This window comes from Thalassophryne amazonica, chromosome 20, assembly GCF_902500255.1.
Source record: "Thalassophryne amazonica chromosome 20, fThaAma1.1, whole genome shotgun sequence".
Classification (NCBI taxonomy): domain Eukaryota; kingdom Metazoa; phylum Chordata; class Actinopteri; order Batrachoidiformes; family Batrachoididae; genus Thalassophryne; species Thalassophryne amazonica.
Window position 1 is genome coordinate 59,242,185 of NC_047122.1, and position 19,401 is coordinate 59,261,585.

Here is a 19,401-nt window from a genome sequence, read left to right on the forward strand (position 1 = left end):
CCCTCAGCAAACGAAGCACAAAAAGAAGGTGGAAAATCCTGCTTTTATACTGTTATTCCACTGTGAAGAACTCTTGATTAAACCCTCACAATCCTCACATTATGACAGAGACAAAGACTATTTTTTTTTTTCCCACTTCAACCTGTCCTTGCGGGACGCCAGAAATCAAAGTGGTATTGTTTCGCCACGGTAGCAACAGTGGTGTTACGCAGCCACCTTTGCCTTGAAGTGTGTTCTGTTGCAGACAATTTTGGTGGTAATTTCTAGACGTTTGGTCCATGACACAGACCCATCTGCAGAGTCTCAACGAAGACACTGAATAACGTACAAAAGCATCTCGAGACGTACTACCATATAAACTGTTTCACCTCTTTCTAGAAGTGCAAAAACTCCACGTGTGCAGCCGGAGTCGACTCAGAGTACCTCAGTTTCTAGCAGTGTCTCCGTTGGTGACCCAGGCCTCTGTCCTCAGGGGGACTGTCCAACCACACCATACAACCGACAGACACTGAAAACACATGGCTAGCTCGTTCCCGTGGGAATCCTGCCCGTATTCCCTGAATGAGAGGGAGGGGAAGCATGGCTGTTGAGCTCAGAGCCACTCGTAGCCATTTTCTGAGACCTGACAGAGGCAGCATGCCATGCATCGGCGACAAGGCGAGCAGGAAGGACTTTGTAGCAGCAGGTCAGAGTTTCAGTTGAGATCAGCGAGAGTGAGGAAGCGGCGTTCCTTTGCTCTTCTCTTGCAGGTTTACTTTCAGCTGCCCAGAGATGATGTTTGGCTGAAACTCTGATGTGCCTTTGTGTGTGTATTTACACTGTTACACTGCTTTGTAAAAGATGCCAGTAACCACGTGGATCAGAGACAACTGAGCAATTACTGTGTAATTACCATGCCACTATCACATTTACAAAAAATGTAAATACGTGCCAATGGACATTACTCAGTATTACACATATTATTCCTACTACAGTATGCTTAGAATGATTATGCCATTAAAAAAAGATGAATTAATGCCATTACCCCGTAATAAATGGTCTCGTCAGTTATTGGCGACTACTGTCCTTAAGGGCGAGTCTTGTTGTATAATAAGAGTTTGAAGACGAGTCTTAAATTGCTGCTACTATGGAGATGGAGAAGATCTGCTCCCATCCCACATACCCCCTCAAACACCTGGGATCCCCGATGGACTCTCCTATGAGGTCGCCGAAAGAAGAACGGATCGACTGGAAGGTCAGAACACCTTATCCGTGTGTTTATTCCACTCGGAATTGTTTCAGAAAAGTACCACCAACTGACAGACGCTCCTCTGTATCCTACTCTGTTATGTAGCAAAAGCAAACTGTGCCCTCATTTCTTTCCACCACTTGTCCTTTTGCCGATTTCTCGTACGCCGCCATGATTTTTAACCAGACGGGTTTGATACAGCGGGCTTTTCTGTCTATAAGCTCGGTTCTGATCTTGAGTTCTTTTGTTTTGTACTTGTTTAATCCAGTGCCAAGACAGCATACTGTACATACAAATATTAAATGCTTTTATGATTCTCCACCACCTACATAAACAACGAGTGAAGCATATAGCAATAGCGATGCCATAAGAAACAAATATTACGTTACCGGTAGACACACAAGATGCATGAGAACATCGCAGTAAGTGAGGCGACATACTGAACACGTGCTGGACGCCAGAGGACGGCGAAGTCGAGATGCGGTTCGGTTTGTTGTGTTACGGTTCTCATTGTGTACATACAAATTACTTTATCTATCGTCAAGGGTTTTATGGGTCTGGATGTGTGGAAAGATGGCACACTGTGACGTGGTTTACCCCAAACACAGAATGTAACACTGTCTCTGTTGTTGAAACATTTTCTAAAAGCTAATATGATTAATGATTATTATAAAGCTATTTTAGCGACTTAAAACCAGGACTACTGTGGTTTTTATCCTTTGTTTGTGTCTGATTACAGTAAATGCTTTAAGTACTGTGTATATTCTGACATTTGAATGCACAAAAAAAAAAACATTAAGCAACAACTTCCAAAAATGGGAACTACTGCCGGCCATTTTGTCTTTCACCGGCTTTTGTATTGCGAATTTCAAGACAAGTGGCATCGTTACATTGATTTAAATAATAATAAAAATAATAAATAGGTGTTAGGGTGTAACACCCTCATCTTACATCTTTGAGAAATGCTACATACTAGGTGCGATTGAGAAGTTTTTATCCTGACCCAAAAGAAGTAGGGTGTGGTTCTCCATCTGTTGCAGTCCGAGAAACCAACATTTTTCAAGAATGTGTGAAGTTTTGACTCACTGGTTGCAATATTGAGAAATGTCAGCTTTTCAGAATGCCAAAAATGGAGAACCAAGCACTACGTTATCTGGGTAACTTCTCAATTGCCTCGTATATCGTATGCATGATTTTACATACAACTCAAGTTGCATACATACAATATGTTTAATAAAACATGTTACACATCCAAAATATGATTCTCCTGGCCCTTGATATTTGGTCAATCTTTAGCGATAAACCACTTTATCCTCAACTAACAGATCAACTCTTCCATCACCATATTGGCACCAAATTGTTTGAGTTAAGCAGTTACACTCAACAAAAATATAAACGCAACACTTTTGGTTTTGCTCCCATTTTGTATGAGATGAACTCAAAGATCTAAAACTTTTTCCACATACACAATATCACCATTTCCCTCAAATATTGTTCACAAACCAGTTTAAATCTGTGATAGTGAGCACTTCTCCTTTGCTGAGATAATCCATCCCCCCTCACAGGTGTGTCATATCAAGATGCTGATTAGACACCATGATTAGTGCACAGGTGTGCCTTAGACTGCCCACAATAAAAGGCCACTCTGAAAGCTGCAGTTTTGTTTTATTGGGGGGGGGGGGGGGGGGATACCAGTCAGTATCTGGTGTGACCACCATTTGCCTCATGCAGTGCAACACATCTCCTTCGCATAGAGTTGGTCAAGTTGTCAATTGTGGCCTGTGGAATGTTGGTCCACTCCTCTTCAATGGCTGTGCGAAGTTGCTGGATATTGGCAGGAACTGGTACACGCTGTCGTATACACCGGTCCAGAGCATCCCAAACATGCTCTATGGGTGACATGTCCGGTGAGTATGCCGGCCATGCAAGAACTGGGACATTTTCAACTTCCAAGATTTGTGTACAGATCCTTGCAACATGGGGCCGTGCATTATCCTGCTGCAACATGAGGTGATGTTCTTGGATGTATGGCACAATGGGCCTCAGGATCTCGTCACGGTATCTCTGTGCATTCAAAATGCCATCAATAAAATGCACCTGTGTTCTTCGTCCATAACAGACGCCTGCCCATACCATAACCCCACCGCCACCATGGGCCACTCGATCCACAACATTGACATCAGAAAACCGCTCACCCACACGACGCCACACACGCTGTCTGCCATCTGCCCTGAACAGTGTGAACCGGGATTCATCCGTGAAGAGAACACCTCTCCAACGTGCCAAACACCAGCGAATGTGAGCATTTGCCCACTCAAGTCGGTTACGACGACGAACTGGAGTCAGGTCGAGACCCCGATGAGGACGACGAGCATGCAGATGAGCTTCCCTGAGACGGTTTCTGACAGTTTGTGCAGAAATTTGTGCAAACCGATTGTTTCAGCAGCTGTCCGAGTGGCTGGTCTCAGATGATCTTGGAGGTGAACATGCTGGATGTGGAGGTCCTGGGCTGGTGTGGTTACACGTGGTCTGCGGTTGTGAGGCTGGTTGGATGTTCTGCCAAATTCTCTGAAACGCCTTTGGAGACGGCTTATGGTAGAGAAATGAACATTCAATACATGAGCAACAGCTCTGGTTGACATTCCTGCTGTCAGCATACCAATTGCACGCTCCCTCAAATCTTGCGACATCTGTGGCATTGTGCTGTGTGATAAAACTGCACCTTTCAGAGTGGCCTTTTATTGTGGGCAGTCTACGGCACACCTGTGCACTAATCATGGTGTCCAATCAGCATCTTGATATGGCACACCTGTGAGGTGGGATGGATTATCTCAGCAAAGGAGAAGTGCTCACTATCACAGATTTAGACTGGTTTGTGAACAATATTTGAGGGAAATGGTGATATTGTGTATGTGGAAAAAGTTTTAGATCTTTGAGTTCATCTCATACAAAATGGGAGCAAAACCAAAAGTGTTGCGTTTCTATTTTTGTTGAGTGTATGACACAGTTGGATTGTTCAAGGTCAAAAGTCATGCAAAAAAAAGAAAATTTAAAAAATAATAAAAATAGCTTGAGTGTATCAGGCTAAATAACTTTATAAACTGCAAGTAAATGGAGCTTTTCAAAGAATTTTCATTACCACATTTTCTTCCAACTTTGTATGTAGGATCTTGCAATGCAAATCCTAAAACCCACCACCGATACTCTCTCAAGAAAGGTTAAACAGAGGGGACAGGGAGATGGTGGTGCTTCTTCGGCGTGATAAACCCCTTGGGTATTCCACACCCCATTCACGCTAAAACCTGGCAAATCTACAAAATATTTCAGTCACATAATAGCGGTGGCAAAATCCACACAAATTCAGATTTGTAGGGAATGTGTGATTCAGGGATGGGTGCACGATTTTCAGCCTCTGTGTAAGAAAACTTATCTACAATCCAAAAACACAATCTCATGACATTCCACTTCCTTCCCTCCTTGTCTACTCTGCAGGCCACTGAAGCTTTTCCAGTGGTTGTACTGAAGAACATGTAGTGTTCAGAAAAGATTAATCCAGGTTTTAAGTATATTTCTTATTGTTACATGGGAAACAAGGTACCAGTAGATTCAGTAGATTCTCACAAATCCAACAAGACCAAGCATTCATGATATGCACACTCTTAAGGCTATGAAATTGGGCTATTAGTAAAAAAAAGAAAAAAAAAAGTAGAAAAGGGGGTGTTCACAATAATAGTAGTGTGGCATTTAGTCAGTGAGTTCCGTCAATTGTGTGGAACAAACAGGTGTGAATCAGGTGTCCCCTATTTAAGGATGACGCCAGCACCTGTTGAACATGCTTTTCTCTTTGAAAGCCTGAGGAAAATGGGACGTTCAAGACATTGTCCAGAAGAACAGCGTAGTTTGATTAAAAACTTGATTGGAGAGAGGAAAACTTATACGCAGGTGCAAAAAATGATTGGCTGTTCATCTACAATGATCTCCAATGCTTTAAAATGGACAAAAAAAAAAAAAGACACATGGAAGAAAACAGAAAACTACCATCAAAATGGATAGAAGACTAACCAGAATGGCAAAGGCTCACCCACTGATCAGCTCCAGGATGATCAATGGGGTGATTCTTTAACTACGGGCACTATTAGCCTTGTAAATGTAATTTCCACCACACCATTGCCTTATAATATAAAGCGCCTTGGGGCAACTGTTTGTTGTGATTTGGCACTATATACATGTGCTCTGATGTCACTGTTTATCTCCATAGAAACTACCCAAACAATCTTTCATACAAACTGTTTAGGGACATTACAGTGTTGTGGTGGAAATTACGGCAATAGTGTGGGACAACTACATTTTGTTTAAAAAAATCACAACAGTTGTATGACATTGAATACCCCAATTATGTTTTGATTATTTTACTGATATTTTATTCAGAGATATTTTAAAACATTAGAAAAAATGTTTCTTTACCATTCATTTTTATCATTGAGGATCAAAAGTCTGGGTGTGGGACAAGCACAAAACGGCAATATTTGCATATAATGATGCTGAAAAAAGGTGAAAAAGTCATCAGACTACTAGAACAAATTTCTTAACACACTTTCATTGTAAAGATAACTATAAAAGTGTGAAATTTCCCCATTTTTCTGTTTTTCATACAATATGATCAAAGGACATAAGTGCCCGTAGTCTAAGAATCACCCAAAGACAGTCTGGAGTTACCTGTAAGTGCTGTGACAGTTAGAAGACGCCTGTGTGAAGCTAATTTATTTGCAAGAATCCCCCGCAAAGTCCCTCTGTTAAATAAAAGACGTGCAGAAGAGGTTACAATTTGCCAAAGAACACATCAACTGGCCTAAAGAGAAATGGAGGAATATTTGGTGGACTGATGAGAGTAAAATTTTTCTTTTTGGGTCCAAGGGCTGCAGACAGTTTGTGAGATGACCCCCAAACTCTGAATTCAAGCCAGTTCACAGTGAAGACAGTGAAGCATGTGCAAGCATCATGATATGGGCATGTTTCTCCTACGATGGTGTTGGACCTATATATCGCATACCAGGTATCATGGATCAGTTTGGATATGTCAAAATACTTGAAGAGGTCATGTTGCCTTATGCTGAAGAGGACATGCCCTTGAAATGGGTTTTTCAACAAGACAATGACCCCAAGCACACTAGTAAACCAGCAAAATCTTGGTTCCAAACCAACAAAATGAATGCCTCACAGATGTGAAGAAATCATGAAAAACTGTGGTTATACAACTAAATACTAGTTTAGTGATTCACAGGATTGCTAAAAAAGTAGTTTGAACATAATAGTTTTGAGTTTGTAGTGTCAACAGCAGATGCTACTATTATTGTGAACACCCCCTTTTTCTACTTTTTTTTTTTTTACTAATAGCTCAATTTCATAGCCTTAAGAGTGTGCATATCATGAATGCTTGGTCTTGTTGGATTTGTGAGAATCTACTGAATCTACTGGTACCTTGTTTCCCATGTAACAATAAGAAATATACTCCAACCTGGATTAATCTTTTTAGTCACATAGCACTATTATTCTGCACACTACTGTACAAGCAGTACTTGCGCCATTAGACGTGCACATGCTACACGGATACTGGCTGAGGTTCCTGGAACTTTAATCCCCAAGTGAGCAGTTACGTGTGTAAAGCCCTCAACGTTTTCACAGCTCTTCTGAGACGACAGAAATTCCAACAGTTTAAATTTGGAGAGGAAGTAATTACTCCTCCACAGAACAAGAGAACAGCGAGCACAAAATAGTGTAAGGATTAGACGTGAAAGACGTTTAAAACGCCATCACGCATACTTTAGAGAAGACCAATTTCAAACAAAATCCATGACCTCCTTTAAACTGCATTCCCAAGAGCTTTTTCTGAGCACAAACCCAATTAGGGACATCAAATTTTGTTAAAATCAAATCAATTTTATTTATATAGCGCCAAATCACAACAAACAGTTGCCCCAAGGTGCCTTATATTGTAAGGCAAAGCCATACAATAATTATGGAAAAACCCCAACGGTCAAAACGACCCCCTGTGAGCAAGCACTTGGCGACAGTGGGAAGAAAAAACTCCCTTTTAACAGGAAGAAACCTCCAGCAGAACCAGGCTCAGGGAGGGGCAGTCTTCTGCTGGGACTGGTTGGGGATGAGGGAGAGAACCAGGAAAAAGACATGCTGTGGAGGGGAGCAGAGATCAATCACTAATGATTAAATGCAGAGTGGTGCATACAGAGCAAAATGAGAAAGAAACACTCAGTGCATCATGGGAACCCCTCAGCAGTCTAAGTCTATAGCAGCATAACTAAGGGATGGTTCAGGGTCACCTGATCCAGCCCTAACTATAAGCTTTAGCAAAAAGGAAAGTTTTAAGCCTAATCTTAAAAGTAGAGAGGGTGTCTGTCTCCCTGATCCATTAAGGAGGTAATAATACTCGGGCGCACAGACACTTGAGGGCAACATCTCACACCAGTGAGCTTGACCTTCACCAAAATGATTGACCTCTGGGTGAGACTACTAGTGCAGTTTTGGAATCCACATAAGTGTATGCCATACTTAATCCAAAATCAGGCAGAAAATAACGTTCCCTTTCCCAAAATGTATTTATTTCATTTATAAGTTGATAAGGGGTCCAACCTTCTAAATGTGGTGGAAAACAGCTAAAGGGCTATGACCACAATGGTTGACATTTGGCAAATATGACCCCATATGCATGAAAAATCAATGTTAGATGCCAGATCCATATATTGATTGATCCGTACACACAGGGGTGGATGATGGCAAAATGTTCCATAATCTAATGCTTAATACTCAGGAACCATTCAGCCTTTTGCAACCCAACATTTAACAGATCATTGACTGTGTGTAGTAGGGTGGTTGGGAAAGGTCACCAAAGCTGCTTATTAAGCGTGGGAATTTTTTGCAAAAGATATTTTCAACCCAATTTTTTGGGCCCGAAGGAAGCAAGACAGGTCAAATTTGAAGTCACCAACTGCTAAAGAGAATTGTTTGAGCTTTCAGAAAATCACTTTGAATTTGTTTCTACCCTCTTTCCTTCTTGGAGTAAATTGCAATTAAAGCTCGGAGTTTTTCCACACAGCTTTTTTTTTTTTTTTAATCACCAAAATGGGGGTTCTTATTCTCTGTCCAGGAAGCTTCATTAAGCCCACCAAAGTCCGTAATGATGGCCAAGAGTCTTTAAGACTTTCAAATTTGACTGATTTAATACCAGTGACGTGTTTTAATATTACTATTAGGTGGTGAAAATTGCATATTGACTTTAGCCATTTTAGAGTTCCTATCTAATTCAGTTTTATTTCAAAGTTCAACTTAAATTTTTTGAAAAGCTTAAGTCAGATCTCAAACATGAGGGTGAACAACAATTAAAATGTATTTAAAATTTAGCATTTTCATGCTCAAAACATTGTGTAAAACTGAAACATTGTCAGCTTCATAACCCTTGCAGTTTTGTAATGATTTTTATATAATAATAATTAGGGAGTTTTTCCAAAACAAACCCCTGAACAGCAATTCTGGGGTCAACTACATGCACACAGCACATTTGGTGGAATTTGGTTCAAGCATGACAGAGTAAATTAACACAGAAAATTTCTCAAAAAAAAAAAAAAAAAAAAAAAAAATCACCACACATATCCTCAAATCATGAAACTTATACTTTTATTTCATGTCAGACATATGACAATATTTAATCATCACTTAAAAAAACAAACAGGAAAAATGTAGTAAAGATCATTTTTGTGTGGAAACTTAATTTTCCTCACAATTCCCTCTGAAAGGAGACATTTTTGAGACAGAACAATTAGCCGTCTGAAAGTGGGAGAGAAAAGCTTCATGAGCCCGACAGCAGATTCCAGTTTACATTCATAATCGCTTCATCATTACAAGAGGACAATTACCAAAGCACACAGAGCAACAAGAGACCCCCTGAGAGCAAGTGTTCCATGCTTTCATTTTGGCAATCATATTTATCCATTACAGCTGTACTGCCCCCCCAGGTAAAATCATAGTGCAAATGTTTCCCTCTTGAATCAAAACCTGAGTGTGTCAAAAATCTAAAACATGTGACTGTCAGGCTCACTGGATACCGTCCAGTCTGAGTGTCCAGGCCTGACCGGGAACAGCAGGAAGTTCAGGAAGAAGGATGATAATGCCACCGGATGGGCCGGCTGGGGCCCACGGTAAAGAATTAGGATTCCCCAACAGCGTCACCTGGAGCACAGACAAAGAATGACTCGCTGAACAATAAATTTATAAAAGGGCTGTGGCCTACTGAGGACTTTATTAATTTCATCTCTGCTCTTCAGTTTTTTTGTGTGTGAATTTCCAGATATGTGTTTACCTGTGTGTGCGCTGATGTGCGGGGATCAGCCAGGAGCAGCGTGGACTTCGGCAGTTTATTTGCAAAGGTGACGTACACACTGCTGCCTTTAGATGTGTACCTAAACATCACGGGGATTATAACAAATATTTTGTCAACATTACACCAACAAATATTTGTTGAAGAAGGAACAAACACCTCAGAGTTCATTAATCTACTTTATGTAAAATGCTGTACATCATAACATTTTCATAAAAAAAATAAAAATAATTCTAACACATTCATGTGTCTCTTTAAAATTTAATCTTTCAAGATACCAGTTAAGACCCAAATGACAGCACATCTTGTATGTTAAAGGGGCCTGAAGGAGGATTCCATGACATCTAGTGGGAAGGTCTGCATACTGCAGCCCACCCAATACCCTGTAATTATGTTCTCAACAGACATCAAGTTCAAGTTTATTTGCCATTTGCAGTATTAAAACCACATTGGAAAAATGGTGTAAGGAGCTCAAAAGTGCACTAGCAAGACATACACAAACAATAAAAAGACGTAAAAAATGCCATAAAAACAACAAAGCCACAAAATAATTTAAGATATATTTAAAACTAATCAAAGAGTGTTGATCATTGCCACAGCTTGTGGGAAGAAACTTTCTATAACGTGATGTCCCACATTTAATAGACCGATAGCGCCTACCCGAGGGAAGAAGCTCAAACAGGTCCCTAGCAATAGCCAAAGACCAGGACTTAAGCCTTTTTTTGTAAATGTCCTCCAGGACAGACAGTTCCACACCAATAGTCCGACATGGAACATGGGCCGATAACCGGTTTCACGGTATACCGCGGTATGAAAACCACTAAAATTTTCTGTTATACCGACCCTACAGTATGAGTGGGTTACGACAATTCTTGACAAGCAGAGCGGAGGTGGCCGCTGCCACCCTTCCCCCTGGTGCGCACCTCTGTCTCCATTTACAAACAGGCAGCTAATGTTTCCCTCCATCTAAAAGGACGAAGTCGGCTATATGGGATTACTTTGGCTACCAATTTAATAGAAAACGTTACCGGCTTTTTCATTTTATTTTCCACGGAATAACCCTTCAAACTACACTCGGACTCTGTGATTCAAGATACCTGCAAAGGATTACATGGAAGGAGTCAACTTTATCCAATCTGAGAAGTACAAGCGGTGGACTCGAGTCTCTCACAAACATGCCAAGACGGACATATTCCAAGCACTTTGTTGGTGAAGCTGGGCCAAGTATTGAGCATCCGGAGTTCCGGACGTTATTCCAGCCACGTTTCTCCCTAAGCAAGTAAGTCATGTTTCCCACGGGGCAGATGCTACATGTCTAAAAGAGAAATTATCATTTTGGTATTGTCTCTAAAGTTATCAGTGGTACAGTGAACATGTAGTGGTAGACATTGCGTCAATTAGTGCACCTGAATCACGTGAGCTTCATATGCAAATAGCCACATTTTAAAGCTATACATACTGTGAAACCACTGTATTTTTGCCCACGATTATACTGTCCAAATCTCATACTGGCCCATACCGGTGTTGCAGACCGAACGGTCCCCCACTAAAAATTGGTCCGCCCTGCCCCCACTACGCATGCTCATTTCAGAGCTTAGCAGCATGTCTCAGACAGACTCTTCATCCAAAGCAATCAAATGGATTAATGAGATTATTAACCATCAGATGACAAAGTAAAACCTCTTAAATCATTCAAGTCAGTTTTAAGCAGAAATGAGTCGATAATCAGTGATGTTTTGAAATGACAGACACTGTGAACACATCAGCTAGCAGCTCGTGTAGCAGCAGCGCTCTGATCACTTCCTCAGTCTTATGATGAACTAATGCTGAATTTATGTGGAAATGACTGTTGTACAAAAGCTTCAGATATCTGTGGCTGAGATAGATAACTGGAGGCAATTTTAAACAGAAACGACGTGATAATTGGCGAACTGCAGCTAATGACGCATGCACAGCGAAGGCAGAGCAGTAAACACAGACCCCGAGTTAGCTTTTATCCTACTGAACGGGTAAGCTAACATTCCTGAAAAACTTGCACAAACATGTTTGTGATTCTGTGTTTTTGTCAACTCAAGCAGGACAACTTTAGCTTCCCTGCAAACGCGACTACCTGACATAACGCATTTTAGAGTCATTGGACTGAACAAAATGTCTTGAGTGGGTAACTTGAGAAATCCGACAAATTGGTTTTTGGATCGGTCACTCACACACTGTTTTACACACGACCATACGAGCGCACACGTTGAAACAAAGGAACTGCTCCTTTGTTTCAACGTACGCGCTCGTGCACCGAGTGTGACTGCAGCTCCAGAGCATGGATCTCTGACACCGTGTCACTGACACAGCTCTTACGACTCATATCATTATTACTACAGTCTTCAATTCATCTGGATTAAAAGCGAGTCAGTTTCTTACTTTTCTGATCAACGTGAATCATCAGCAAGCAAAACCACAAAATACTTCATTCTCATAGGTGCAGCAAGATTGACTGATAAGTCCATTTGCACAATTTATCATGTTAAGAAAGCTAGAGGCCGTGGTGGCTGAAAATAAGATATGAAGTCAGCAACATTTCAGGTCTAACTCCATTAGTGTTTGGGTGGTAGCTGCGTTGCCAGATCTGCAGTTTTCTATGGAATTAGGGTACTTTTGAAATATTGGAAATTATACGGCCGGCCTATGAGTACTTTCAGGTCTCTCCACACTCAGGCACGGGACAAAGCAACCAGAGCTCGTGTAAGGCCACAGTTTGATACCAATATGGCTGCAATATGAAACCTTAATACTCAATGTTGTGAAATCACCCATTCAGGCTGCATAATCACTGTCCTAGCTCCGCCCCTTTCATTTTTTAAATAATTATTCTTGGAAAAGACAAACCTTTACCCAAACGTTTCGTGTGTGTATATATATAAACATTTCTAGCAATGTGAAAAATAACTTAACTCCTCTGCCAGGCCCTCTTTTGCAACTCTGCCTCACAGTTTGAGCTATACTCCAGGTTAAAAGGAAAAGTTAATTTTTTTTTTTTTTTTTACAGCTTTTGCCACAATAAAACATCACAATCAAGCTGCTGGGTGCTCAGCTTTGCTTATTGTGTCATATGAAAGCAATCCCATTAAAAAAAAGTTTGTAATAAAAATAGACACGCCTCCAACAATTAAAGCAAGAATTTTATGATTTATGTAGACAGAGCTGGACATTTTGTAAAACAGACAGAGCCTCTGTGTTTTGTTTGGTTGATTGATTGATTAGGGCTGGGGAATGAAACTGAGTCCTAAAGGAGTGTTGGTGAAATACAATCATCCAGCGTTTAGTTTTCCGCACTCGAGTGTTTTGGAAGGTCGCATCAACCGTAACGAGTACAAAGACGCTGTGCACAATCGGAATCGGCTGACAACACTTTCCGGAAACATTTCACTCACTGCATTTTTCTAGATTTTAACTCTCACTTCTTCCAGGGTGCTCTCCTTCCTCCTTACCAGACGGGTATGGTGGTGTTGTCTCTCTGGACTCGCCAAGGTTTGGAAGCATAGATGGCCTCCCCGTTGATCTTCAGCCAGGCGCCCAGGCCCCTGAGCCTCTCCTCAAAGACGACAGGGATCATCCCATCAGATGTGGGACCCACATTCAGAAGATAGTTACCACCCAGAGCTACAGTGTTTACCAGATCCTACAAGGTGAAAATAAAACACATCAGTGATCATATATGACTAGTGTATCACCCATGGGGATCCAAGGGTGATACATTGGGTAGCATTTGTAAAATAGGTAGCTGATATTCTTCAAGGGTGGTAATAAATTATGCAAAGTTGCTATAATGATTTTAACGTAAAGTGCAGGAAATTAAAATGAGAAAGTTGTGTGAATAATTGTATTTATGGCACATTTAGTTGCTGTCATGTTTTATATCTGGCAAAGTTGAAACATTTCCTTTGTTCAGAGTTTGATTGGTTACCAGGGACTGATTAATGGTGATAAACATCCACTGTTCACTGTTTTTTTTTTCTCCAAAAATATTTGTCCTATCAACGTTCTGTTTTTGCGACATTCATCTTGGACCCAAAATACATAAGAATACCAAACTGCAAACGTCAGCTCTCCCCAGTATCGCCGTGATTGGAGATGTTGGCACGCACGTACACAGAGGCCACTTGGCTTTTAGTATAGATTAGAACAAAAAACTGCCATTTTTTTATGGCTAACTTCAAGTGGGGATGCACATTTAAACAGTTGATTCAGGTGGGTGGGTCCATGGAAGGAAGGAAAAAAAAAAAAAATTACAAAGCAATCTGTGATGTGACACTCAACAACAGTGAACCAGCTACTGGAAACGAGAGAAAAACAAAACAGACCACAGAAATTCATAAGTCGTAAACCAACCAAAGTCATCTCAGACACACACTCATCTTCAACTTGTCACAGACCCTCAGTGTTCCCACTTCAACAGCACCGAGTTGTGGTTCTGAAATCATCTCACAGATTCCTGTCACACTCGTGACGGAGGACGAAGATGAGCAGAGAATATTTTCTGGCTTGTGAAGAAACTACTGGTCTATATTTATATTTTCTCAGATCATTGTCTGCGGAAATCAGTGTATTCTACACACAATGTGCCTTGTGTTCACTGAAATACTGTGTATTAATACACTACATTAAGTGAGGCCCTCTACACATAACATCATATGGACTGTAAGGCCGCTGAGTTTTTGCATAAGTTACAATAATATCTGCAAAAACCACAGTTTCAAATACAGGAAGCAGAAGATTATCCTGCAACACCTCTGCTTTTTGAAAGCTTTGCCATATACAGTAGTGTTCAGAATAATAGTAGTGCTATGTGACTAAAAAGATTAATCCAGGTTTTGAGTATATTTCTTGTTGTTACATGGGGAAACAAGGTACCAGTAGATTCAGTAGATTCTCACAAATCCAACAAAACCAAGCATTCATGATATGCACACTCTTAAGGCTATGAAAATGAATCACTAAACTAGTATTTAGTTGTATAACCACAGTTTTTCATGATTTCTTCACATCTGTGAGGCATTAATTTTGCTGGTTTGGAACCAAGATTTTTCTGGTTTACTAGTGTGCTTGGGGTCATTGTCTTGTTGAAACAGGGCATGAGGGCATGTCCTCTTCAGCATAAGGCAACATGACCTCTTCAAGTATTTTGACATATCCAAACTGATCCATGATACCTGGTATGTGATATATAGGCCCAACACCATAGTAGGAGAAACATGCCCATATCACGATGCTTGCATCACAATGCTTCACTGTGTTCACTGTGAACTGTGGCTTGAATTCAGAGTTTGGGGGTCGTCTCACAAACTGTCTGCGGCCCTTGGACCCAAAAAGAACAATTTTACTCTCATCAGTCCACAAAATATTCCTCCATTTCTCTTTAGGCCAGTTGATGTATTCTTTGGCAAATTGTAACCTCTTCTGCACATCTTTTATTTAACAGAGGGACTTTGCGGGGGATTCTTGCAAATAAATTAGCTTCACACAGGCGTCTTCTAACTGTCACAGCACTTACAGGTAACTCCAGACTGTCTTTGATCATCCTGGAGCTACTCAGTGGGTGAGCCTTTGCTATTCTGGTTATTCTTCTATCCATTTTAACGGTTGTTTTCCGTTTTCTTCCACACGTCTCTGGTTTTTCTGTCCACTTTAAAGCATTGGAGGTCATTGTAGATGAATAGCCTATAATTTTTTGCACCTGCATATAAGTTTTCCCCTCTCCAATCAACTTTTTAATCAAACTACGCTGTTCTTCTGAACAATGTCTTGAACGTCCCATTTTCCTCAGGCTTTCAAAGAGAAAAGCATGTTCAACAAGTGCTGGCTTCATCCTTAAATAGGGGACACCTGATTCACACCTGTTTGTTCCACAAAATTGACGAACTCACTGACTGAATGCCACACTATTATTGTGAACACCCCCTTTTCCACTTTTTTTTTTTTTTTTTACTAATAGCCCAATTTCATAGCCTTAAGAGTGTGCATATCATGAATGCTTGGTCTTGTTGGATTTGTGAGAATCTACCGGTACCTTATTTTCCATGTAACAATAAGAAATATACTCAAAACCTGGATTCATCTTTTTAGTCACATAGCACTACTATTATTCTGAACACTACTGTATCTAGTGCATTTACAACATAACAGCTTGTACATGCAGATTTTATGACTAAACCAACAACTTGAAAGAAAAAAGTCCTGGTCAGAATATTTGTTACAGATACACTAAATGTAGCACTGCAAATACAGATTAGGTAAACAAACTAAAGCCTCACCTTGATGATTGTATTCAAGTCCATCAGTTCAACCATCATCATGTTCCTTCGGTAACCCCAGGACAAAGTGTCCACAGATGTGCACTTCTCCCACTTGTGCTTGGGTAACTCGGGTGGATTATACTTGTCAGCACAGTTATAGTAGCCGCCATGTTTGCAGTAGCAGCCGGCACCCCATCTGTCATTGACCACAACAGTGTCCTAAAACAGAGAGGTCCTGATGAGCACATGGAGCCAGCCAAGCACTGCACCGTTCCGTTCATGAAGGCATGAAGACGGATACCTTAACAGGGCTGGCGTTGTAGAGCCAGGCCAGGAAGTGAGTGGAATTCCAATACGTGTCAGGTGCTTCCCAGTCCCCGTCAGACCAGATCAACTCAGGCTTGTATCTACAAGACAGACAAAAAAAAAAGAAAGAAAAAAGTAAGTGTTTTCAAACACACTGTTGCTGCAAAATGTGAAATCAAGTAAAATTCTTCATACCTCACGACCAGGTTATAAAGCTCCGGCAGCAACTTGGAGAACACAAACTCCTGTGTTTTGAATCCATTCTTCTTGTCCAACAGGTACAACGGATGGAACCACTCATACAAGGAATTATAGAGGCCATAGTGCAATGACCTAAAGAGGAAACACATCAGTGTGCAACAATGAAGATAAAAAAAATTACACCGAACAGGTTAGGCTACTCAACTGTTTTTTTAAGTGTAATTTTACCATGAAACAGTTTATTAATCGATGAGTACCAAATTACTGAGTGATCATAACAAATGATGGAACAGAGGAAAGGTTTAATTCCAAAATTAATTTCAATACAACGGTGATGAATGTGAGGTCAGAAAAACTTTTTGATAAACCTAACATTTTTTGTTGAAAATCTACACCGTCCAAGATGCATTCTGGTGTCTTTTGAGAGCAAAATAGTACAAGTGAACACGTTCTGTTTATTAAAAAATATATAATAAAACTCACAGCAAAATATGGCCAAATGTTTGACTAAACTCTTCGTATTCATACCTCTCACAGTTGCACTTACAACAACAGATTGATCACTGCAGGTATTGTCATTCTGCAGCTCATATCTCTTCAATCTCAACGAAACATGAAAAAAAAACAACCTGAAATTCATTGTCTTTTACAAAAGAATGTTTCATGTGTGACATATTAGCACAAGGATTTGATCAAATATTTTACTGTATTCTTTGAGATGTACATAAAAACAATGAGAATGTCCGTCAGTCGGTCTCTTTCACAACTCACAAGATGTCTAAAAGTGAAAGCTTATTAACCTCATATCTTCATTCATTACAGAAAATAACTCATTTTCTTTTTTCTTGATAAAGCATGTCATCTGTCTGTTTTTATATCTGATATAAAACAGATGACACGTTTCGTCATGTTCAATTATAATGTACTTGTTTCAACCTTACGCCAGGTAAAGTCAGTACAGCACATCATACACAGTAAATTTTGCTGAGTAAAATTAACGCTGCTGGGATAACACTTGGTCTCAGTCCAAAAAACGTTTAATATACTCTATCACAGTGTTAAATCAACTTTTATTGGAGTAGAAACACTTGACAAGACAGTAGAGCTGATTTCATTCTATAATAGTGTATTTTACTCGAGACTGGGACCAAACGTTATCCAGGCAGAGTCAGTTTTACTCAGCAAAATTTACTGTTTATAATATTGTCTATTTTAACTATAATCCCTAACCCGTAAACTGTGTTACGTATAACTAGAATTGGCCGAGACGTCATAGCCATTAAACGGATACGGAAAGCAACACTCTCCGTAGCCAGCAACCAATTCACCCTATTGAATAAATAAGTTTATTCAGCGCACAATTAAAATAAAAACTCATAACAAAACAACTTTACAAAGATACCGTGTGGCAGAAAGGGTGAGGGCAGACCCTTATACTAATACCCACCTCTTATAATAGATAGATAAACAGTAAAATAAGAAATATATACACGTATGCACACAAACAATTTCATAATTACATATATATTACACATACACATTGAGAAAATCTTGCAAGATCTCAGAGAGGTGGCTTTCTCACACACATTATTATAATGGTTTAACCTTCCAATAGAATTTACCATTATTAACGCGGTGGTTACAGTTACGGCAGCCGTAACCCCCAAATTTTGGCTATGCTTACAGCAGCCGCCGTAATTGATGTTCTGTGACTCTGTACAGCAATAAGTATCCCGGCTTGTCAGGCGGGGGACCGGGGTTCGATTCACCGACGAGGAGAACGAGACTATTTTCTCATTCCATTTATGTCAACCAACATTTCTTGTTCATCTCCCTAACATTGGGTTATTTGGGCTATTAGAGTTGGGGCATCACGGGACCACCATAATAATAACCTAATAACACGTGTTTGCGCTACTGTAATGTTATCAGTTTGTTTTTATGAGTGGGCCCTTTGGATCGTTGGCATTTTTACCCTGTGAACAGCAGATTAAAACCACATCCTGCACAATGTGACCCCTTTAAAGAGATGCGGACCAACCTCTTGCGCACTGCCTCTCCCAGGTCTCCAACCAGGTCTCTATGAGGACCAAGATCAACAGAATTCCAGTTCCAAGAGTTTGGAGATTCCCAGTTGGTGAAGCCTTCGTGGTGTTTGGAAGTCAGCACGACGTACCTACAAACAACAGGATGTTATTAAAAACTGAAAAACAGAAGAAGCCCGAACGTCAGGTGTTAAGAAGAAAACGACTCACTTGGCACCAGAAGCCTCGAATATATCAGCCCACTGATCCGGGTTGAAGAACTGAGCGTGAAACTGGGGCGCAAAGGCGGCGTAGCTGAAGCCGGGACGGTAGTTCTTCTTCATGTAGCTGACACAGTCCGGGTTCGGAGGCTGGTGGCCCTGCCAGTCCCACCAGAACCACTCACTCCTGAAGCCCGGTACGGAAAACACACCCCAGTGGACGAAAATGCCCACCTTGGCCTCGTCGTACCAGGAAGGCAGCGGCCTGGAGTCCAAACTCGCCCAGTCTGGAGTGTACAGAGCCGCGGCCCGGAGCGCCAGAGCGCCGGACAACAAGGCTACAGCTACGGCTAACATGCTAGCATCAAGTCAGGAGGAACTTTCTCCAGCCACCCCGAAGTGACGAACGGCAAAAATAAAACGGTCGATTCGACGCCGAGTCCAGACTGCAGCTTCCTGCTGAAGCCGCGGCGTCGAGGCTTGTTTTTACCTCGTGACCGATTCCCGTCACGAGATAGGTAGAGTTGCCAGGTGCGTTTATTATACGCAGTTTAGCGTATTCACACCGATTCCCGTCACCTGTCACGAGATAGGTAGTTGCCAGGTGCGTTTATTATACGCAGTTTAGCGTATTCACACCGATTCCCGTCACCTGTCACGAGATAGGTAGTTGCCAGGTACGTTTATTATACGCAGTTTAGCGTATTCACACCGATTCCCGTCACCTGTCACGAGATAGGTAGAG

The 19,401-nt window shown here is 40.9% G+C and overlaps 1 protein-coding gene across 1 annotated transcript; it reads right to left on the reverse strand.

The window, feature by feature from the left end:
- Positions 1–8,895: 8,895 nt before the first annotated feature.
- LOC117502499 (tissue alpha-L-fucosidase-like) lies at positions 8,896–19,174 on the reverse strand. The gene is made up of 8 exons (XM_034161561.1): positions 18,667–19,174; positions 18,453–18,587; positions 16,406–16,543; positions 16,206–16,311; positions 15,923–16,123; positions 13,100–13,290; positions 9,600–9,699; positions 8,896–9,469 (listed from the first exon to the last, which is right to left on the reverse strand). The coding sequence occupies exons 1-8, from the start codon at positions 19,011–19,013 to the stop codon at positions 9,335–9,337; spliced, it is 1,353 nt and encodes a 450-aa protein (XP_034017452.1). The 5' UTR covers positions 19,014–19,174; the 3' UTR covers positions 8,896–9,334.
- Positions 19,175–19,401: the final 227 nt, after the last annotated feature.

Coding starts and splice junctions, on each gene's coding strand:
- LOC117502499 (XM_034161561.1), bottom strand. CDS start 19,013: ATGTTAGCCGTAGCTGTAGCCTTGTTGTCCGGCGCTCTGGCGCTCCGG. Junction 16,544..18,452: donor GGAGAGGCAGTGCGCAAGAG/GTTGGTCCGCAT, acceptor TTTCCTCTTTAG/GTCATTGCACTATGGCCTCT. Junction 9,700..13,099: donor AACACCACCATACCCGTCTG/GTAAGGAGGAAG, acceptor CGTGATGTTTAG/GTACACATCTAAAGGCAGCA.